This window comes from Notolabrus celidotus, chromosome 21 (assembly GCF_009762535.1).
Source record: "Notolabrus celidotus isolate fNotCel1 chromosome 21, fNotCel1.pri, whole genome shotgun sequence".
Taxonomy (NCBI): domain Eukaryota; kingdom Metazoa; phylum Chordata; class Actinopteri; order Labriformes; family Labridae; genus Notolabrus; species Notolabrus celidotus.
Genome location: NC_048292.1, coordinates 10351248 through 10375431, shown reverse-complemented (window position 1 = coordinate 10375431; position 24184 = coordinate 10351248). Strand labels below are relative to the sequence as shown.

The 24184-nt window shown below is 41.1% G+C and overlaps 1 protein-coding gene across 1 annotated transcript; it reads left to right on the top strand.

The window, feature by feature from the left end:
• The first annotated feature begins 689 nt into the window (after positions 1 to 689).
• Positions 690 to 23832, top strand: LOC117804692 (leucine-rich repeat neuronal protein 3). Its single transcript, XM_034673009.1, has 2 exons — positions 690 to 1060; positions 20030 to 23832. Exon 2 carries the CDS (start codon positions 20472 to 20474, stop codon positions 22599 to 22601), a length of 2130 nt encoding a protein of 709 aa, XP_034528900.1. The 5' UTR covers positions 690 to 1060; positions 20030 to 20471; the 3' UTR covers positions 22602 to 23832.
• Positions 23833 to 24184: the final 352 nt, after the last annotated feature.

The window sequence follows — 24184 nt, the reverse complement described above, 5'->3', positions numbered from 1 at the left end:
TTCTTTGAAAGTTGTTCATTACTTCACAATCAAAGGTTTAAAAAAGTTGATCATTAGGTTTAAAAATAGATGGTAAACAGTTTATATTATTCTGTGTAGGATCTATATACTGTTCCACTTTTGGTCCTTGGCTGCTTGAATGAGTCATATATACATTTTGTTTTGATTTACAGGTAGTTGCTTCTTTTGACTCATTAATGGATGCTGTCTGATTGTATCATAGGCGTGAACACATCTCAGCATCATAAAATGCTTTTAATCAGTCAGCACCAGCTTTTTGAAGATTAAAAGCATTTTTATACAAAGCAAGATCCCTGAACTCAATCCGTGCATGCTCATTTTCTTTAGGATGTATTGCCACCACAATACATGTTGATGTAAGTGAAAGGACTTTGTATTTAACACGTCTGAAGTCATTCTAGCAAAGACTTAATTCTTCCACTTTAATGAAACTGTTTATTATTACATCACTTTCCACAAATCCAGACCAGACTGGGAGACTTGTTAATGGATATTTTTTGCAGCGTGCTTCACCTCCGACAGCAGAAGACATAGATGAGAACAGGCTTCTGGGAAATGACTGACGGCTGCTCCCAGCCAACCAGAGCAGGGATGCTGCGAGCACCTCGCCCGCTTCTCTGACGCTATTGGCTGTTCTCTGGAGAGTCCGGGTTCGTTCTGATATTAATGACTGCTGAGGAGACGGCGGAGCATCTATGTGGTCCGCCTGACACTTGATCGAGGGGAGAGATGCGCCCTCAGCAGCCGCTGTGAGGACGGGAAGGGAAGGGCAACGGGGAACACATGAATCTCAATCCAGACTCCAGTCTACCTGCGTTTGGACTTCTTTGCTTCGTTTTGGTTTGCCCCCCCTCGTGCAGAAGCCGTTGGTGGAGGAGAGGCTCGAACTGATTTCTGACCAGCTGCGTAAGAAGAAGAAGACCACACATTGTTGACGGGCTTTATGTCGCGCGCTGGGGTTTTCTCATCACTGGAGCGCCGCACTTGATGGAAATATAGAAAAAACATTCTGCTTCAAGGACTGTGATGGTCAAAGCGGGTAAGTTTACTCTACGCATCACTGAAATATACGCCTGTCACTAGAAATTATCGCACGGGTTGCGTCTGTGCAATGCATTTTTCCAAGTTGACGAAAAACGCCTCAATCCTGTTCTTCGGGGATGTTTTAGTGGAGGATTAGTCCTGATAAAATAGTCCTTCCGCTTCCCAAAGATGGTACACTCTTGCGTGATTTCAGGAATAATAGAAATATGGCAGGATAGTTATGCTGCCTTTAATTATGGCCTCGAACACTCACAAAACGTGGAGACGCGCTTTTGCGCAACTATGCAGGTTGCGCCTTCACAAAACCCGGTTTATGCCAGTGTTTTTTTATTCCTTAAAACGCACAGATAGTTAGGCAGACTTGTGTATGTGTCTTTATGTGCGTGTGTGTGTGTGTGTGTGTGTGTGTGTGGAGTGATGGACAGGCAGTTTCATGTTCCCGGGTCCTGCTCAGTGCGCGCACACCAGACACGTCTCGAAGAAATCCACAGAATGGTGCCCCCCTCCTCTCTTCACCTCCCCATCCTCTCTCCTCTCCTTTAAGCGTTCCTGTCACAAACATTGAACGACACCTGCCATCAGTGTGGACATCTCATACTCAGGGTTTTCTAATAGAAAAAAAAAATAGGAGTAAACATTATCACACACTCTCAAGCGGTGGATGGAAAGGATGCTTTTGATGCTTTGCTTTCAGGGACATCTTCGCACGTTGCATGCCCAGCTTTAGCTGAATCAACTCCGCCACAGAGTGGCACCTCTGAGCGAATTCACCATCATCTCTTCACCTGCTGGTGCCGAGTATACCCACCCACACATCCTGAGATTCAGCTGGAGAGAGCGAGATATAGAGAAAAGAGACCGAGGGAGAGCGAGAGGAGAAGGCATTCACTAATCCCTTAACTGCATTGGGGCGTCTTTCTCTCTTTCTCACCCCCTACCTCCCTTCTATTTCTCCCCTCATCCCCTCTCCTCTGTCCAAAATCTGTGTCGCCCAGCAGATGTATCACTCATGAATATTTCAAAGGCAGATAAACAGATAATAGCTGATAATGACAAATGTAATTTTCACCGAGGGGGCTGCAGGATGTGATTGCTGTAATCTTCAGTGCATGCAGCCGGGTCTGATGTATGTGTGTGTGTGTGTGTCCCTGTGCTTGTTCCCAGTGATGGATACAATAGAGTTTGGCCTCCACAGTGCGAATGAGTCACCCCAAAGCAGCTGCTCAATATGAGACACAGTCAAATGCCACATGAGAGCCATCATGGCTTTGTATCAGACACAGTGCTGCACTGAGAAAACCCTCAGCCCACATGCTACATATTGTCCCTGCTTGGAAAGACTTGCCTACCTGCTGGGGTGTCCAAGGCCGTTTGTAGCTTGGATTCTAAAATCCAGGTTCTATTCTTTCATGAGAAATCCTACAACGCAGATATTTACAAAGGGTTCTCATGCTAACGTGAAGTTATGATTGCATGTGTGCAAAAAAATAGTCTCAATTTGATTCTAGAGAGACTGCACTTTGTAGCAGCATAACTGTTCTATCTCCATGGTGATAGAAACTGTAAAGCTAAGCAGTGATGTGTTTCTTTATTAATATGTCACATTTGTTCAAAACAAATCAATACAACATGTCCACACTAAGTTATACGCTTAAAGTGAGTGGCTTTGCGAATTGCCTATTGATCTGTGTGTGAAACACTTAAAGGCAGTGTGTGTGTGTGTGTGTGTGTGTGTGTGTGTGTGTGTGTGTGTGTGTGTGTGTGCGTGCGTGTGTGAGTGCAGGGGGGTTGGAAAAGGTACTGTGCCTGCAGTGGCCTTGTGGAGGCTTGCAGAGTATGATAGGCAGCATGGTGTGGGTGTTCCATATTAATTTCTCTATAGGCAGAAGGCAGCAGGTGCCCGAGAGGTGAGAGGATGTGTGGGTTGCCATACCAGAAGAGAAAATTAAAATCGTGCCATCAAAATCGAATTTATGTGAAGATTTTGTGTCATATCGGTGGTAACAAGAAGCCCCAGGATCTATCGACGCTCCTGAGTGAAATGCATGTAAACATATTCACAAGACGGCTGTAGGGGATCAGCCTGTGCAGTCAAGCATAGGCTCTGTGATAGCAGCGTGCTCCCAAACAAACACAGGCACCCATTAAAATGGAATAAGCACAGACAGAGGGCAAAAAGAACAAGGGAGGGGAAAGGATGATGCATATTGTATCTTAGATCTGGTTGATGGATTATAAAAGGCCTCGCTCATATGAATAGACACAAAGAAGAACAGAAAGAAAGGATCAGAATGTGGAGGAAGGCAGCATCTATGACATTTCAGCCCATAGCAAAGGTCAGAATGGGATACGGCACTTCCTTTGTGTCCAATGACATTTACTTTTACATTAGCTCTTTAGCTATTTAGCCAGCGCATGCTTTAGAGAGTGTGTGGGTTTTAAAAGCGCTGGCAACACACTGCTTTATCAAAAGGCTTAAGATAAATGATTATCTATAAATAGATAAACGGCAGGTAGATCTTGATGCTAACAAAAATATCAAAGATGTTAACCTGTAATTAGTATGTTATTGTGCGGATTCATATCAGAGCTGGACATGATAGGGACATATGCCGATAATGCAGTTTCAAACAGGAGGAGAGAAGAAGGAGGACATCTGAGGGCTACTGCTGGGCCATCCATCTGTTCTGCATTTGGATTGATACATATTGGCTATCAGTGCACTAATGAAAAGCTTGGTGGATGCTGTATCAGACTAATCTAAGTGTACATATTTTGTTAGAGCTCCAGATGCATGCATGTTTGTATTTGTGTGTAGAAATATGCAAACAATTGCCATACCAGAAGCAATTACTGCCTCCAAATCAGACAGGCATTGTGCTGCAAAGAGACAAAAGGCCGTAGTTCTGTTTGAAAGTGCCACATCTTTGATCTGTTCGAGCTGAAGAGGGGTTGCAGAGAATGAAAACAGAAGGAGAAACCCCATATCAAACCGCATGAAATGATAATAAAGAGGTTCGAGACGGCTGATAAATGCATTTCAGTGGCATATAATGATTGATTCCGTCTGCCGTAGAAGCTTATTCCCTGCAGGCATGTGGCCCCTTGACCAGCCATATATTATTCATATAAATATAGATAGCTGCGCATCTCAGAGGCAGCACACATGCCACATTTGCACCTGCAGATTCAATTTGGCTCTGACTTTGAGGGATACGCCATCGGCTCCTCTCTCTCTCTCTCCCCTCTTCCTCCTCCTCCTCACACCTCCCCTCTTTCATTCAGGCTAGCAGCAATACACAGAACATTATGCAGATTTTTTTGTCAAGAGTGAGTGCGATTATGTTGGGGGAGAAATGAGTGTTGGAATGTTCGCTACGCCTTTGACCTTATCAGCGGCAGCCCCTAAGCTGGATACCTTGGCTTAATTTTAATGGATGCAGCACGAGGCGAATTAGACAAGGAGACCTAGCTGTGCTCTATCACAGCGAGGCGCGGCATGCATGCATTATGCGAATGAGCTTTGTTTCACATGTTCTCTGTGAGGACACTGACGGCTGAAGTTAAACATGCATGCCCACCCGTCTGCAAATGCATGCCTTCTTTAAATGGATTTGTGTGAGGCTGCTGTGTGGGTGCATGAGTGCAGGTGGGCGTGCTATAGCGTTCGATAGTGCAGCATGTGTGTTCTCCCTCACTCAGCCCAAGGGCATGTCTTGTCCGGAAAAGGGCGGAAAAAGCAGAGACAGGGTTCCTGTGGTTAATTCGGAACATTGATTTTACATTAACAGTCGGCTCGCTACTGACTCATGGCCGTTCTTGGTTCCTATCCACTCCCACACACTCTCATATACATATACCGGAAGCTTCATTATGCATACACACCGCATAGAAGTTTCCCTTTAATGGACTCTTCCTTACCTAAGAGAAAGTATAATAGCAAATCAATGAGGTGAAGGGTGGAGGGAGGGACAGTCAAGCCTCCCGGAGGCTTCCACCCTCTAAAGGGCTTACCCAGGATGTCTATTGGAAGTTGATTGGTGTGTCACTGCTGCTGTACATGCCCACTGTGATTCTAATGTTGGAAGTTGAAGTTTGTTTCTTTCCTGCTCTCATATTATCCGAAAAACAATCTATGTATTAAAGAACGACTGTAAAAATTGTATACAGCGATACTGTCCTATAAAAACCAGGCCTCTTCAGAATGTCATCTTTCATGAGATAGTTAAAATGATCCAGACTTAGCTGTAATAATGTTTCTTTTAGGAAATATTGTTTTATTCTTATTAGGAAAGATGAATTTCTCAATTTATAGAGCAAAACAAAAGAAAAATTGGTCTTTAATTGTAAATACATCAGACAGTGACTCCTAGAATTTACCGCTAACACAAAGTGAGAACCCCTTCTACCGGTAAGAACAAAAGAGTAGCTGTTCTAACACAAACAAAGATGTATCCACAATACTTTGAATTTAACCACTAAGAAATTGAATGTACAGTATTAGATTCACAGATGATGCCAAAAGTGCAAACAGACAAGTAAAGATGAAAAGGAGAGTGAAAACAGGAACTACGTGTATGCTGGACACTGACTCACTTGGTGGAGTGTAACATGCCCTGGCAGAGGTTTAATGCAACTGAAAACAGGACCAAACCACATCCTTTAGGGGTTAACAAAAAGTCATGCAGCATGGTCCAAAATAAACATGTACAGACTCTTTAAATAGGACTGACTGTCTACCGAGACGATATGCAGATAGTCTAGATTTGGCACAGCAGGGGTGACAAGTATTGAGAATGCAATTAGGCTGACAGCAAACGAGCGACAAGACAGTAGGAGGCCCAGGAAGAAATGACAAGAACCTGGATATGGCTGGGAGAAAAATCAACTGCCTACTTTCTCTGTAGTCCAATGTTTGCGTGATTCACTTTGAGGGTTCGAAGAGCGCAGACAAATATGAGAAACACCAAGGTTCATAAGAAGAGATGGAGTGGTTGGCATATTTTGAGGAAAAGCAAATGAGAAAAAGAACAGGCTGAAAGAAGAAAGAGCCAAAGGAGTGGGGGTGGACTGGAAGAAAAAGCCCTACGAGGCTTATTACCAGTGGATCAAAATTCCCAGTGAACCATTTCAACAATACAAAGGCTATTCGCTTGAAAGAGGAGGCAATTCTGCCGCGCCCTACTTTCCACTTACGCCTGACCTTTATGTCTTCCACCCAGTTTTACACCAGCTAGCATAATGTCTACCTCTCAGCAGAAGCAACACTGCCTTGTTTCCACTTAAACCGTGCAGGTCTCATAATCATCTCCCCAAAGGGCCAATATTCGCACCGCTGAATCATACAACCACACTTACTCCACAGCTTAGATCTTGAGTTTGTTTACTCCATTACACATGTAATAACCCAACACAAACTTGTGTTTCATACCAAATTATATAGATTATTTTACACAATCTATAGGTTATTTAAGTAATTTCATGTTTTTGCTAATAAGAGACACATTTCTACTATTATTGCTACCATTAGAATCTCTGTTATCTTCCCTTTTTTGCTGTCTGTGCATATCCCTGCCTGTCTGTTTTTCTCTGTGGAATTATCCCAGTCTTTCCCTTCATTTATTCCACTTTACTTTACCCTTCATTTGTCTCTATTTCTGTCTTTGCCTCCATCCCTTTTTACAGCTATAATTCAGCAAATGTTTGACCACCAATGTGTCAGGTTTTGCTTGAGGTTTCTGCCTGATAAAAGGACGTTTTAGCTAGGGATATACCGATTATCGGCGCTGATATTCAGCATTTTGATGCATATTAGCATTGGCCTTTTTTAAAAATCCAACGGCCGATAAGAAATCAATTTAAAACTGGGTTATTTTGGCTCAAAATTCACTAAATCACGTGGCAGAAATTTCACCGTCTGCTAGGGGTGCAACGGATCAAAAAACTCATGGTTCGGATCGGATCACGGTTTTGAGTCACAAAACAGAAGACAAGACAAATATAACTTTGTCCCTCCATTTATTTTGCAAAACACTTTGCCCATTAAATAAAAACAACATTCAACTCAAAATGTACTGCATGTGCAAAGCACCCTATCTGTGGGCCGTCCTGCCTCATTCTCTGCATTTCATGGCATGGCAGGTGAAGGAGCAGAGGAACTTCTAAAATTTCACTCTATTCTTCTTTCAATCGCTGATTTTCACCGTCCACTTTTCTTTGAGCTGCAAACTGTGAACACACCGTTTGATTCTAGGGTCCTTCAGCTGGCAAAGTGCCAATATGTGAACTGCTCCATAAACGAAAGTGAAAGTTAAAAATTGTACTCACAGCATTGGACTTTAAGTGACCCAGTAACAGCCTGTCTGCGTATCGTTGGCATGGAGACAAGTCCCAGTAAACACGCGGTGACCCGACCAAAACACAGAGTGAAGGAATAACAGTTCGGGGACCACAAATAAACGGCCGGATGCGGTCCGTGGGCCGCGTATTGACGGCCTCTGGTCTAGTGGGTGCGCAACGGAATTTCATAACGTGGCTCAAGCACATTCAGCATTCACTGTATTTCACAGGGAAACCCAAAATGCTCCCATACATGTGACTTATAAGATGCAGGAGGTTTTTCAAGTTCCTCTGCTCCTTCACTTACCACGACTACCGCTGCGCTTGACGAGTGAGAGTGGATTGAACATGCAGTCATCACGTGAACACGCGCAACTTTTTTCATCAACCGATCCGCGGACTACGTCCGTGCCGAACCGTGGAGAGGCATCCGAACGGATCACGGATCAACGGTGATCCGTTGCACCACTACCGTCTGCAGAAACCGTAGCCTAGCTTGTGTTCCATTTCTCCCTGCGGTTTCACATTGCAGGGGACGAGCTGAGCAGCATCCATTGTGGCAGCATACTGACATTTTGGAAAACTTATTTACTGTAGAAAACTTTAGGGAGTTATTCATTTGTTTAAGTTTTCATTTAACTTTATAAGACATGTTGCTGAACCTGGGAGCTCCCTGCACTTTTTGTTAGAATTTTAAAACAAAGATGTCTATTGTCTAAGATAAAAAAAAAACTTTAACATGTTGCAAATCTGAAAATGTGTTTAATAAACATATGCTTAAAGGCATTTAAACAAAGTTAAGTGTTGGAGTTTGTATTATCAAAAATGTTGACGCCAATATTTCCCCTTTTACTGCAAATTAATATCGGCTCCAAATATCGATTATCGGTATTCCTAAGAATCGGTATCAGTATCGGCCCTGAAAAAAACATATCGGTCTATCTCTTGTTTTAACTGCAGTGTCCAAGCGCTCATTCATGAACATTTGGTTACAGCAAATATTCATGGTTTCACATAACGTATTTGCAGCACCATCTTTAGGACCGACCTTGGACTTACATCCCCTATGCTGTGTATGACAACATATTAGGAACACTAAATAGAAGTAAAAGCTATGGGGGCGCTGGTGGCCTAGCAGTCTAAGCGCCCCACATACAGAGGCTACAGTCCTCGTCACAGGGGTCACCGGTTTGATTCCTGGCCGGTTGACCATTTCCTGCATGTTTTCCCCTCTCTCTCTACTCCCCATACTTCCTGTCTCTCTTCAGCTGTCCTATCTAATAAAGGCCAAAAGTATAACTTAAAAAAAAAAGAAGTAAAAACAAATATATATTGAGGTTTAGTTTACAGTTAGTCTGTATTGTATTAGAAGAAGATCAGAATAATAAGGAATGTGGAGCATCTTGTGAAGTTATACTCTAGTAAAGGTTTCAAATAACTGAATACTTAATCTTTTAGCACACCAGCACGAAATTGTCATATTTAACAGGCTGTTGAATAGGAACAGGCTAATAGGCAGCCTGTGCAGGCTCCTACAACTCCTGTTTGTCCTCAGCTGTTAAGTACTTCACAAAATGGTCCATGTTCCTCATTTTAAAGCAGGTGGCTGTCTGCTTCCCTAATACTGCCCTATATGTTGCCTTATCATACACACTTATACACTTTAATCTCGTAATTTACATGTTTATTCTCATGAGTTTTAGACTTCATTCTCTAACTCTCAACTATCTTTAATCCATAATGTAGCTCTAAGGACTCTGGCCGGAATGACCTTCTTATACTTAGCAGACCTTTCCTAAGCCTGCCTTACCGGTGCAGTGAGCCATGAGGACCATCCCATCCTCCTGCACTGTGACTAATGGTGTGTTAGGGTAACATTGAGGCTTTGTGAACGCTTCACCTGCAGTTAACAACACAAACGGCAAATAATACATTTAGGCTGCGAGCTAAATAAACCCATATGGTGTAGGATCAACACATGTATAAAACTATTTAAGAAAAATGGTGATATTTTTACTGCAATTATGGGTATGTTATTCCTAAAGATGGCGGCCTGGACAAAAAAGTCACATGCCTGAAGCATGAATTCTTAATTATGTATGGTCTACATCAGTTCTGTCATGAAATTACTTTTGTTGTCATTTCATGCCTATTATCAAAGCTTCATTGATTAATAGGTAAACTTGAAGCCACACAGAGCATCCATAAACACCAGACCTGTGATGAAGCAATAACCTTTATGTCCCCTCTCTGCTAAACCCCATCCAAGCCCTGTGAGGCCAGGTGCAGGATTTATAACTCATTCCAATAAACAGCATAAAACAAACAGTACTGCCGCCTGTTTGGCTGCATTGCCGACTTTGAGTCAGGCTCGCCTGAATTAGCACCGCAGAGTCACCAGGACCGATGCTTTCTGCCCCTACTATGCACACTCATTAATTCAAAGTGGTCATATCTCACTGGTCTCTAATCAAACTGTATTTGCGCCATTACTGTCCAGACCAGCCACAGTGTTAATATAATGGAGGCGGCCTTGTAGGAAAGTCAGTGTAAGGTGTTGCCAAGACCTGAAAGGAAATGCTTTTCACCTTGACAGTGTCTGAACCTCTTAAATGAAAGCAGCATCCTAATTCAAGTACATCATGATCTGTCTGGCGCCTTTTCCAGATAGGAGTAAATTATCTGAAGTATGAGCCAGGGGAAAATCAACATTTTTGAACAAATAAAGAGAGCTATGTTTGGTTTTACCCAACAACAACAACAACGAGCAGACATAAATGCAGCATTTTAATGAGGAGGCATTCCAGGTTTTGCGGTAATGTCAAATGTCTCACTAATTAAGAGTAAAATCTGAGACTAGAAAGGACCGACTGGAAGACATGCCAGGTTTTAATAGTGATGCAATGTAATGTCATCCCTTAACAGGTTTTCTGTTGAAATATGCCAATAAATATTCCAATATGATGATGGATATGCAAAAACACTCGTGAAAATAATCTTTAAAAAATACCTTTTAAATACAGACAAAAAAATCTGGATCTGCGCGACGTCACCCTTTGGTTTCGGGATGTTTTGAAGCCCAATGATGGTGGATGCCATGTTGGAATGATGAGTCAGCCTAATTCCAGATCAATATAAAAACAGGCCAAGGCTTTTAGCCGCATGGCAAACAGCTACAATACACCCACCTGCCTGTCTACCCAGCCATGCTGCTGATGATGCAATATGCATATTAAGAAGAAGAAAGAAACGTATGAAGAAACGTACTTTATTAATCCCCATGGGGGAAATTAAATATTTTCACTTGTGTTATTTTTTGGACATGCATACAATCATGCACACACATGCAGTGGACATGCACTTAGGGAGAGATGTCAGAGTGAGGATGCTGCCATCAACCAGCGCACCACATTGGGGGTTTGGTGCCTTGCTCAAGGGCACCTCGGCAGTGCCCAGGCAGGTGAACCAGCACCTCTCTAGGCACCAGTCCGCTTGCAAAACATCGTCCATACTGGGACTCGAACCGTCGACCCTTCAGTTCCCAAGCCAAGCCCCTATGGACTGAGCTACTGCCGCCCCCAACATTAATTAACATTAAGTAACATGGTAACTAATGCAGATTCCTTAGCTCTTTCAGAGAGCCTCAGGTGGACCCTTGAGGAACTGCAGTTTTCATGCACTTCCTCACTGACTTCATTTTTTTCATGAAAGAGATTACTGCTTGGTGTTGTCCAATAAACATACCTGGCCAATAAAGCTGATTCTGATTCTGATAAGTGACAAGTTGTACAGAGAAGTGTCATCTCAGCTTGAGGTCATTTAAAGACAGTACCGCCATTAGACTGGTGGTTGCCTAACCAAAGTATGGATTTCTTCTGTGTTACAGAAAAATGGCAAGTCTGAGAGATGAAACACAAGATTAATTTTGTTAGTAAATAGACCAAAGATTAGGATTAGGTGTTTAAAAAAAAAAAATCATTTTAAACACGAGTATTGGCCTTGGAAAAATCCAATATCTCTCAAGCCACTGTAAAAAGCAAGAACTCCACTTATTCTCCATTAGGGTTTATAATGTCTTTCAGCTTACAGGGTAGTTTTGGTCCAGAGAAAGTGACTGTTTTCATCATAACAGCTTGAAAACAACATTCAGTACTTCCTGACCAGCACCACAAGGCAAACAGAGAAATTTACCGACCAGCTTAAGATCAGAATGAAGCATTGAATAGATTTAAAAGGAGAGCTATTATTGGACTTGTTAGCCATAAAAATAACGCCAGGTTTCTTCATGTCTGCTAATCCGTTAGCAAGTTGTTAACACTAACCTAAATTGGGTCTATTTCTGTGTTGTATCCAGTTTGTTATTAAAGGCCAAACAGTAACAATGTGCAGATCTAACTATTTTATTTTTTTGGACTAACGGTGTTAAACAAAGCAAGCTGTATTTCACCCAGTTAGGGCCACTCTGAAACAAACCAGACACCAGAAGCTTGTTTGCTGTAATGTTCGCAGTCAGGATTAACACCAGCCAGAGTGAAAAGCCCATGGGCTACACTGTCAGCCGGCTACTGTAGTGGAGGTGCTTTGGAGACCACAGCTTGAATGATTGTCCACCCCCCTTCCTCTGACACCTGGGAACTCATGTTAGCTCCATGAATGAACACCTTAGTCTGACCTATAAAAGGCTCCCATTGGCTCCTCCAGCAAATGTCAATGCTAACATGTAATGCGTTAGACATAAGGGTTACAGAAGATCCGTTTTTAGCCCTGTAGTTTACATAACCAGCTGTTGATTGTTTATCTTTTAGCTGAGGGTTTGGAAAGAGTTTTCCAGGCCCATGATACGAGCATCTGTCTTTGGATCCTATTAGCAACAGCTCTATTAACCACATTTCTCTTTGTCCAACAATCGCACAGCCAAACTAGAGTTATTGCCAACTGCAGCCAAATTGAATACAATATGTTTTGAGCTTCAGAGGGCCTTGTTTTCTTCCAATCTTAAAGTGGGTTTGGCTAATTCCTCTGCTCCACAGTTTTGCCAAGGTTAATATTTCCTGCAATGACAGCATTCTTGGGATCACTGGAGGTTAATTCACCACCACAGTACTGACACTACTGCAGGTTCCTCTTCTGGCAAGTCGTTCTGTCCTCCAGATCTCTCCTTTCTTTCTCTTTTTTCGCTCCCCTCCCCTCTCACTCCACCTCAATTACCGGCAACTGAGCGGTGAATTGTGGGAAAATTAGTTCTACATTGTAGCGGAGGGGGTGTGCGGGGAGCTGCGGCTGGGTAGCTTGACTGGACTTCTTACTAATAGGTTGGTACAAGCTGTGTGTGGACTCCATAACCGATCTAGTCACGGTGCAAGGCCACGAGTATATAGACTGTCACTTCACTGGGCTTTAGATAATGCAATCGCACAACAGCAATTTACATTTTCAACTACCTGTGGATGATAAGGGTGGTTTACTTCAGATGATGCAGTTTGCTAGAGCCTATCAACATTATAAAAAATATACTGATATTCATTATCTGTGCTTTTAAAAGCACAATTTGCCGGTTCAAACATGCTGTCTTAATGGAGGCTGTGTTGTTAAAAGCTTTTCCATTTTGCTGATGCATTAACACATTTTGATTAAGGATTCTCAGCTTGTCATTTACATTCGTCTTATTTGAAAGAATGAGCTGTCTAAATATTTTCTGTATTTGTGTTTCATAACCCTCAATTGTCAATATTACAAACTGTTTTATTCTGTGACTAAGTCATTGAGTCAACACATTTCAGCTCAGGCGGCAAACATGCCTCAAGACTCAAGCATTTGCCTCATCAGCCACATTGGCACACAAGATGTCACCCCAAATTCTGTCAGTGTCTCCTCACCAATGATTCCAGATATTTCACTTTAACAGCCCGTCACTGGGAGCTCAGCTGAGACTGTAAAGTCGTCCTTATTTACACAGAGTTGATGAAAACATTTAAAGTTGACTTATGTGACAATGAAAAGTTTGTGGTGTTATGATCTGGCTCCCAGAGTCAGATTTATACAGGGACAATTTGCATACATTATAGCAGCATTAATATCAATAATGTGAGGTGAATTCTCAATTTAAAAATGCATTGCTTAAATTTATTTCTCCTTTATGGAGCAGCAAGCATAAACTAGACCTTTTACAGCATTGTTAGCCCTAGATGATCATGTAACATTAGAGGACATTGAATTTCATCTTTCATTAACTTTCTTCTTCTCAAGTCTTTGGGGATTGTTCATATCACATATTTAATTTTGGTGTCAACATTAAATTAGTCTATCAGGTCTTTATTTGGTCTGGCTACCAAAACTGATAGCACAATTTGTCTATGCATTTGTTTTTGTCAAAATCTTGCACGTCTGTTACCCACAATGCACATTTATTTGGATACATTATCCTTGTAGAGGCTTACATAGCCTTGAGCCACATACACAGCAGAGATAAAGTGTTGTTCAAAGACCACCCCCAAAGCCACATTATTTTTTACATCCCCAAAATTAAGAAGTAGAAACACACTTTACATGTGGTTAATCATTGGAGTGGTTAATTAGTAAGGGATAATGTATGGTTAGCAGGTTGTTATGGGAAAAAGAACCCTGACAGTGTGAGACAGGACCCTCCCGACCTGTCGCTTATTACCCGGCTACTAACTTAAAATAAAAAGATTATTTTATTGATTGTTAAAAAATAGTCCCAGTGATTCCACATCAGTTAGTGTTTCATGTGTTTCTCCTCCAGTTCTCCTTCTTCTCTGAACTCTGGAGTTCACACACACATGATTTCAGTTTCATTGTAGAGACCGGTAACGTAAAGTGGCTCTCACTAAATGCACTGAATGGTTTAGGCCCAAAATACATTGCTGATCTGCTGCTACTTTATGAACCATCTTGACCTCTGAGGTCATCAGGTACTGGCTTTCAGTCCCTAGAGTCAGAACGAAACATGGTGAAGTAGCGTTTAGTCATTATGCACCACATATCTGGAACACACTCCCTGAAAGCTGTTGGTCCACTCCAACTCTCTCCTCTTTTAAATCAAAGATTAAGACCTTTTTATTTACCACTGCCTTCGTAGCTTAGCTTATTTTAACTCACTTTAAATTCAAATTTTAATGTAATTTTTAATATGTTTCTTATTTTCCTTTTCTTTTCTGTTTTATTATATTTTTCATTTTATTTGTGTTCTTTTATGCTTGTCTGAATGTTTCCAATGCTTTTAATGTTTTAATGTAAAGCACATTGAGTTGCCCTCGTGTGTGAAATGCGCTTTACAAATAAAGTTGCCTTGCCTCACCTGCTTCTCTGCCGTTGGAAGATCAGTAAGCCAGCCGGGTTATAATTGGAGATAATTGAACTTCAAAATAAAAGTTGGAGTGATATGGAATGGAAATACAAATTGAAACTAACCAAAGGTGAATGGAACAGTTAATAATTGCTTTGTCTACCATTGGAAAACTTGGTTCAACTAAAAAGTCTTAGCTTCCAATTTTATTAACGTGGTTATTTCCTGGATTTCTAAGTCCATTATAAGAGTAACAGATACATTTAGTTGCTTAGAAAACGTGCAATTTGAAAAGTATAGGATAACTTCTGAAATGCGAAATACTGTTAGATTTTTTCACAATTGATAGGTAGTAGGCAATGACAGCATCTATATCAACCTCTATGCTGATGATTCTGTGATGCAAATGCGTAGCTTGATTATATTTTAGCTGTTAGCTGTCTTCTTCTTCTGTTTTTAACGCAGTTAGCAAACAGTTTTCACCATCTGGTGGGAGAACCACATTACAACCAGGCGCCGGTAAAACTGTAGAAACTAATTTTTTTAAGATGATATAATACTTCTCTTTAATTTCTCATACATTAATTAATATTTGAGTATTCAGAAACCATGACCCATCCCTGAGGAAAATAATGCGTCTAGAAACTGAACCAAGTAAAACTGAACAATCTTTAAACAATAAAGAATACTAATATGTACTGTGTAGCCTACACCTATACGCAGACTTAACTATCACACTCAAGTTGTGCTCATTGGAATACAATGCACACATTAATGACCACAACTGGGCCTAAAATTAAGAGTTTCATGAACCAAGTTCTGAATTGTCATAAACACAGTTTTATCCTCATTAATTAGCAGAGAATCATGTCTGCTGGCCGCAGCATCTTGCATATTGTCCAGTAAAGCTATCCTAATCCCGGCCTAGATTTTATGCCAATGTGGGACATCAGACATTAACACTAAAATAAAGACAATAATTAATTCTATCTCTCAATCTGTCTCTCTTACTATCAGTCATGTCTTTCCAGATTACGTAATGCATGATTCAATATGTTGTGAAAATTGGGCAGCACTGTTTTACATCCCACACCAACACTTCCTGTTCTTACACTGCTGCTCAACACAACATATTGATCACAAAGGAAAGCCTTGGCGTACACATGTCCCCCCCTGATACTATTAACTATAATCATTTGTAAAACAAATACTGGACAATAAAGCTATGCAATAACAATTATCCTGATTATGGCTGGCAATTGTGATCGCTGTAGAATAAAGCCAGAGGTGAGGCTGAAAGGCTGTAGGCTGAATTACAGAGTCCGGCCTGTGTTTCTAGGGCACAGATCAACTGCGTATCATACAATGAGGAGCCAGTGCTGAGGGAGGGAGGCTAAAGCCTGTTTATCAGAATGCTTGCGGTGTTGCTGCTTATTAAAGTGCCAGGTGCTTTTGAAAAATAATCCCGCTCCCTCTCCCTCTCTTCTTCTCCCTCACCCCTCCAAACCAGACTCCAGCCAACACTGGAGCAGAGGTTGAGGAATGAACCCTTGGCTCGGTTTCGCCAGCGGGGTAAACTGCACTGTTTCTGCTGCCTTCAGAAGTTTTTATTTATTTATTTATTTCTATTATTTTATTCTAACCCCCCCCCCCTCCCCCTTCTCACATCTCCCCTGTGGCCACTGAGGTGGAGACAGCGAGGTTGATGAAATGAAACCATTTCTCTACTTTCTTGTTCTCACTTCCCAGCTGCCGTCACACTTATTCTCTTGATTCTTTCCATTTTATCTCCTGTCTCTCATGACTTTCCCCATGATGTGGGGTGTGCTCTTACAGGGCCCGAAATATCACAAGCGCCATCGAGCCCATCTGTTCGGTAAGAGGCGGGTACATACAGCAAATTACATGGTACACTTCAACTGCAGAGCTCGTGCTATATAAAAGCAGATAATGGGAACATAAATTACATGATGGTAAGAGAGACATAGCACAAAAAAAGATGTCTAACTCATACTTAAGAGGATTGCTATTTTCTGTTATATGGAAGAGAAAATATATATAATAGACAGTAAACAGTCCCTTTCTGTTACGAGGCATCCTTACATAACAAAACCATACAATATGTGCAATTATGAAAAATGTGCTTTTTCAAGATGTTTCATAGTGGTGCTGGACATTTTTAGTTTGTTAATATTGTATATAGATGTAATGCTTGTTAATCGCAGAGTTAGTCTTTGCCTTCTGACAAAACTGCTAAAAAGATTGAACCTTTTTTGTCCCCTATAGTTGTAATCTGGTATTACTTTATGATAACTCCAAACATTTGTCTTGTTCTAGTCAATAAAAAGTCCTAACATCTAAGTCAGTACTTTTAATAATAAAATGTTCTCTCTTTTATCATTGCTTCCCAAGTTTCATGCCCACCCTTGAAAGGTAACACATTTCATCCCCCCCAACCAACAAAATATACATTTTATTAACCCTCCTGTTATGTTCGTTTCTCTGGAACAGCAATAATGTTCCTGGGTCAATTTGACCCGGGGCATATTCAATAATCCAAAAGTGTCAAAACCCCAAAAAATCCCAATACACATTTTTTAATCTAATTTTTAACTCCATTACTAACCATTTAAATCAAGATTTAGACCATTGGTGTTCTTTAATCCTCACAGATCATGGTTCAATGAGTATAACTCACTCGTTTTTCATTAAAATTAATGTTAAACCTTTTTTAATGTACATTGGAAAGCCCTAAATATAAATACAATAGTTTTACATTACATAGAATTTTGTTTATTTTATTTTAAATTTGTATTTTTTTTTATTTTTTATGAAGTGATGTTGATAAATTCTCTTCTTTCAAATGCTTCCCAGATTTATGCTGCATTTAGCTGGTTTGGAAGGCATATATTGCCTAAAATAGACTTTAAAAAGGGTCAATTTGACCCGCAACATAACAGGAGGGTTAAGATACTAACACTATTATGATCTCTTTTAGTCACTTAAATCTATGCAAATGAAAAAAAGCATCTTTCATTTCATTTCCATCTATAAAACCATTTTCTATGACACTTACCTCTATATGACATTACACTATAAATAGCTTCTCCAATATTTTTGCAAAAAGAAGCAACTTAAAAGTTATCAACCACTTTTTGTCATGCTACATCAGTCTGTGTTTTTTTTCCTTTTCCCAAGGTACACAAAACCTAAATATAATTTACAATCTCTAGCAGTTAGTGCTTCGTTGTTCAGTGATGCAGGTTTCACAGAATGATGTGCCCGCTGGCAGTATTCACCAAGTTTTCTCTGAAAGAACTTGAGCAGTTCATTGATGTGACTGGGGTGTAATGTCTCTAAGTGTCATCTTAATTTGTTGGATCTCATACTGTCAGCTGTCAAAATTTTCAGTGTCGCTTGTGACAATGTTAACTGGCGACCTTCAGTGTCTGCGATTGACATACTTGCAGAAAGAGGACTTGTCCGTCCTTGTGAATGTATCTTGTTTCATTTTTGAAGTATTATGTGAAAATATGCTTATAAGATATTTCTCTGAAGTCTTCATTGTGCTCTGTCAGCTCTGTGTTTGAATGAACTCCATTGTTAGTATGCATGTCAGGGTTATTTATCGTGCCGCGGTTCCAAGATTCCAACATCAAGAGAAAAGTTCCTGCAGCTTTGTTCCACATAGCATGTGCATAGAGGCAGTCAGAATTTATACCTGCTGCACACTTCTTGCAGATAAGTGACAAAATTCCCCTTTAACTAGATAGACAGATAGGCTGCTTTACCACTCTCGGCTCAGTGGTGGAGTCAATCGTCTCTCCTTGGGCAAGAAACCAAACACCCAACTGCCCCAGCTGGTTGTGCCATCGTTGTGTGTGTGGGATTTGTTAATACTGATGGGCGCTGTACATAACATCATCTGCCATCATTGTATTAATGTGGTGTGAATGAGTGAATGTGATGTAATGAAAAAAGACGACTAAGACTTCAGAAGACTAGAGGAAGCGTTATATAAACACAGTCCATTTACAAGTCCATGAAATGTGCCAGAACAACCACACTGAGTTCTATATGTTACAGGCTTTTTACTGATTGAAAGTAAAAAAAAAACAACTAAAATGTCTAATGTCAAAGAAAAGTCAAATAAAAACAATAAACCTTACAAATAAAAACAAACAGCCCTCTCCTAAAACTGTATTGTTCTCTGTAAAACCAAACCAGTTCTGTTTCTTTACATATCAATAAATCATGTGAGATTAGTTCACTGTATTCAAAGTCAGTCCCTTTTACTTTGTAATGCTTGTATTTACACTTCAGTGTATTACTGCAGGATTCAAATGTTTAGCGGGGCATTTATTTAAATAGCGGGGTCAGGATTGGCTTAATGTAATGAAAGTGTAAATTGCATGTTTCTGCTTAAATCGTATTCATTGCTGTCGTTAAAGATTTGCAACAGTAATTTTCTCTTCTGAGTGAATCTTTGATGAGGGAAAATGAAAATTATCCAGAACTAAACTTGTGAGTGATTCTTTATGAATAGGAGCAATGTTTACTCATCCATTTATGTTAAATGTGTTATTTTGGTTTAAAAAAAACCCAAAACAGACTGTCTGATTTTGTTGATGTGTCCAGAGATTATATAATCCATATCATGTTTTTCTTCCTGCTTTTGGGCCACATAGCTGTGGGCAATATGTTACCACCGCATGAGAGCTGCATTCCCTCTGTTTCTCTAAGTTACATTCATCAACAGCAGATTCGACGATTTCACAGAAATTAACTATTTTTATACATAAATGAATTTATATTCTTGAAGGCTGCTGCTGCTTAAACACAGAGATGCAAAATGAATATGTATTAAATGATAATTTAGAATGCACAGCCTGATGAGTTCTGCATGGTGTGCATTACTGACTGCCTATTCACTCGTTGCTATAGTGACTGACATATTCCATTGCCTTTAAACAGGATGCCCTAAGGGCTTATGTTTAAGCCCTAGGATGTCTGCCATTTAAGAGTCCTAATAAAGCCAACTCTTTGACCAATAAGAGACTTGCACTGCTTGCACCCAAACTGAAAAAGTCCACCAAGTGGGGACACATGCCTAAGCCCCTTGAATTAGGTGTTGAAGGTCAAGCAGGTGTAAATCTGTGATTTTCTGTCTTAAGGGAGCGAGTTTAAATGTCAACATGCATCACAGTGCATATAACAAATGTCAATATGACCAAATCCCTCGCTTATGAAATTCCCTGACCACCTGGATTTTTACGAAATACTTATACCACTTCTTTCTGTCTTTTCTCATTCTCACAGGTAGGAATGGAGCAGGCTGTGGACTGTGGAAGATAGTCACGACAATCAATGAGGACATCCATCTTTAAAGAAAGAGCTGATTTTTCATGGAATCCTACAAATGTGCTCAACTTTGTCCCTGAATCCTTTGAGCTATAATATCAATCCGTCCATTTTTCTTTTTTCCCCCTCCCATTTTCTTGGGTCTGCCTGACTGCAGCCTCAGCCGCGAACCTTGACACCACCAGGCAGCATTGAGTGATTGGTCATTACTTCCAAGGGCGTCCACACAGCAAGACAAAAAAACCCCAGGGAGCCCCGCTGCAGTTGGTGGTGGCGGTGGCAGGGGCGGTGAGTCAATCGCCTCAGCAGCTGCAGCAAATGATTCATTATTTGTAAAGTTAAGAGCTCAGACCACTTAATCTACAAGGACCAATTTCTTACTGGAGGGAATCGGTCCAATATGAAGGACGTGTCGTTTGTGGATCGTCTCTTTGTTGGCTTGGCCATGGCCTCTTTTGTTTTGGCCACAGAGGAGAGGCCAGATTGCCCAAAGCTTTGCGTGTGTGAGATTAGACCCTGGTTTTCTCCAAGTTCGGTGTACATGGAAGCACAGACAGTTGACTGTAATGACTTGGGACTCTTTAGCCTGCCAGAGAAACTACCACTGGGCACACAAGTACTATTATTGCAAACAAACAACGTTGCTAAAATAAACCAACCCTTGGATTACCTGGCCAACATCACAGAGATTGATCTGTCCCAAAACAACTTATCCTCCATCAGTGACGTCCATCTGGGGAATCTTCCCCAGCTGCTTTCACTTCATCTGGAGGAAAACTGGATAGGAGAGTTGCCAGAACAATGTCTCGCTGAGGTCCCCAGCCTTCAGGAGCTTTACATAAACCACAACCTCATCTCCTCAATTTCCCCGACGGCTTTCCAGGGTCTCAGCAACCTTGTTCGGCTCCACCTCAATTCAAACAAGCTGAAGGTGATTCAAAGAGATTGGTTTGAACCCATGCCAAATCTTGAGATCCTGATGATTGGTGAGAACCCTGTGCTTTCTATTGATGATATGAACTTTAAACCTCTCAGTAATCTCCGCAGCCTTGTTCTTACCAGAATGAACCTGTCCCAACTTCCTGACGATGCACTGACTGGACTTGATAACCTAGAAAGCATCTCTTTCTATGATAACATTTTCCCTGAGGTGCCTCATTCTGCTCTTCGAAATGCTAAAAATCTAAAATTTTTGGATCTGAATAAAAACCCAATTGCGAGGATACAGAGAGGAGACTTTGTGGATATGCTCCATTTAAAAGAACTGGGGATTAACAGCATGCCAGAGCTAGTTTCCATCGACAGCTTTGCCCTAAATAACCTCCCTGAGCTGACAAAAATAGAAGCCACCAACAATCCTAAACTCTCCTACATCCATCCTAATGCTTTCTACAAACTACCCCATCTGGAAACCCTAATGCTTAATGGGAATGCGCTCAGTGCTCTCCACAGGATTACTGTCGAGTCCCTCCCAAATCTCAGAGAAGTTAGCATGCACAGTAACCCCATCCGCTGTGACTGCGTAGTCCGCTGGATGAACATGAACAAAACCAACATTCGCTTCATGGAGCCGGATTCACTCTACTGTGTGGAGCCTCCAGAGTACGAGGGCCAGCATGTCCGACAGGTGCACTTCAGGGAGATGATGGAGATTTGTCTGCCACTCATCTCTCCCGAAAGCATGCCTGGGCATATTAAAGCAAAGAATGGGAGCTCTGTGTCACTCCATTGTCGGGCCTTTGCTGAACCAGAACCAGACATCTACTGGATCACTCCATCTGGTACCAGAGTCCTGCCCAACACTGTATCTGACAAGTTCTACATGCACCCAGAGGGAACTTTTGACATCTATGATATAACAGAAAATGAAGCTGGTCTTTACACTTGTGTTGCCCACAATCTGGTTGGAGCTGATCTTAAATCTGTTTCAGTGGAGGTGAATGGATATTTTCCCCGACCTGAAAACGGCTCTCTGAATGTGATAATCAAATCAGTGGAGATAGACTCAATCCTGGTTTCATGGAAAGCAGGTCCCGGCACCCTGGCCTCCAACATTAAATGGTTCACAGTGACAGATCCTAATCGTCCCACCACAGCGTTCACCACCAGGGTCCCTTCTGACATTCAGGTCTACAACCTCACCCATCTCAGCGCCGCAACTCACTACAAAGTATGTGTGGATGTTCGTGGCATCCACTACAACCATGACACCAAATGTGTCAATGTCACCACTAAGGGATTAGAGCTGGCAGTCAAGGACACAGAAAAATGGGACGCAGCAGTAATCACCGTCTTTGGTGTGCTCTTGGCAGTGATTTCAGTGGCATGCCTGCTTATTTATGTGTCTCTGAGGAACCACCACCTTTATGGGGATATAAGGAAATGCAATTCCAAAGCTTCACTGACACCAGTGGAAGCCACTGGTATGCACTCTCCTTTCTTTACAAAGCTGTGGGTTTCGGGTAAGGGACTGCCAAGTGGAGTGGAAGTGAAAGCAACAGTGATAAATGTATCTGACAATGCCTTTTAGGAGTGCAAGCTTTGTAGAGCACCTCACACCAACTACACTGAACGGACAAGGCAATGGGCAGGGGGGGGGTTGGACGGTGTGTGGTACTGTTTCAAAGGCATACCCATTGCTGGTCCCCCCAGCTCAGCTACATTGGCAAAACTATAATGGGACTGGGATGGAACAGTTAAAAATAGACTACATACCCTCCCAGTTTCAACCCTAGCTGAAGTGGTGGCTTTGTAATCGCTAACATCAACAGGAAGGGGCATTTACTGCAAAAAGATATATTTCAGTACCATTCATACAAAAGTGCAGGCAGAGGAAAAAGGAAGTGAAGCTGACGATGATGATGATGATGATGATGATGATGATGATGATGATGATGATGGTCAACTCTCTTGTAATTGACTGTTAAATGTGTTAAGAGTTGTGGAACTGTCCGTGTGGTCCCAAGCAATACCGTCTGTGCTTTGTAAAACCTCCATAGACGAGTTAGAGATACAGAAATAACACCTGTCTATAACGGGAAGGAGATTTAGTAGAGTAGACAAATAACAGTGACTATGGTGTAAGCCTTTTGATGAAATATACCCCCCTTTTTCTATTTAAAAATGGATTCTTGATTTTTCATGGAAATATTGTTATATATTCTATTATGTTGATGTAATGACAAATCCTCTGTGTCTGAACAGTTTAAATGGGTTTTAAATTGAGGCAAGGAGCAGACTACTTTTGATTACAACGTCACATTAAGCTTAATGAAATTCAGCTACAAAATGAGTATCTAGAGAGGACATTTGCCAAATGGCTGTTTATGCTGTGTAGTTCTCATTGCAACGGTGACTTGGAAATTATGATGCGCTGGACTAAAACAAATTTAACAGGTTGATTAAAGCTGAGGTGATTGATGTGTTGTCTCCTCAAGAAGTGGTCTGTTATGCCCTGGTAAGTGCCTACAACAAGAACTACATGCGGTAAACAGAGAAGAAGAAGAGACACGTCAGCCACAGCAAAACACGGCCATTTCATCATTGCAGGATCACAAGCTCTTCTCTTCTCCAGTACTTTTAGTGGAAATACTTTCTCAGTATTTTTAGCATACATATTTTAAGAAAACATTTCGTTGTTGCTTTGGATGTAAAGTTAAAAAGCCATTTTTATATTAACTGTACTATATGTGATCAATGGGCACAACAGACTAATTAAGAAAAGTGCTAAGAAAAAAAATAAATGTCATTGTTTCTTTTACAAACAATTGCCTACTTTTCTCCTTTACTTTTTCCTTTAATTGCTGTAACCTTATTAATTTCTCAGTAAAGCGCACAGTCTATTCATACTTCTTTTCCTCACATCCGACCAGGGGGCCATGTGAAACTCGTAATGACTTATCTTGTGACATTTCCACTGCAAGCATGCAAAACAAAATATTGATAATGACCAAGTGGTACAGAACAAGAAAACGTCTTTTGAGTCAGACCGCAGGGGAAAAGTCAGGAGACTTCAGCTGAATGGTTGAATGGCCACCCTAACCCTGGGAGGAAAAAAAAAAAGGCAGCAACAAAAGAACAAAACTCATTAGCCGCCTCATTAAGAACATGTTC

Excerpts from the sequence above, each read along its gene's own strand:
- LOC117804692 (XM_034673009.1), top strand. The coding sequence starts at position 20,472 with ATGAAGGACGTGTCGTTTGTGGATCGTCTCTTTGTTGGCTTGGCCATG.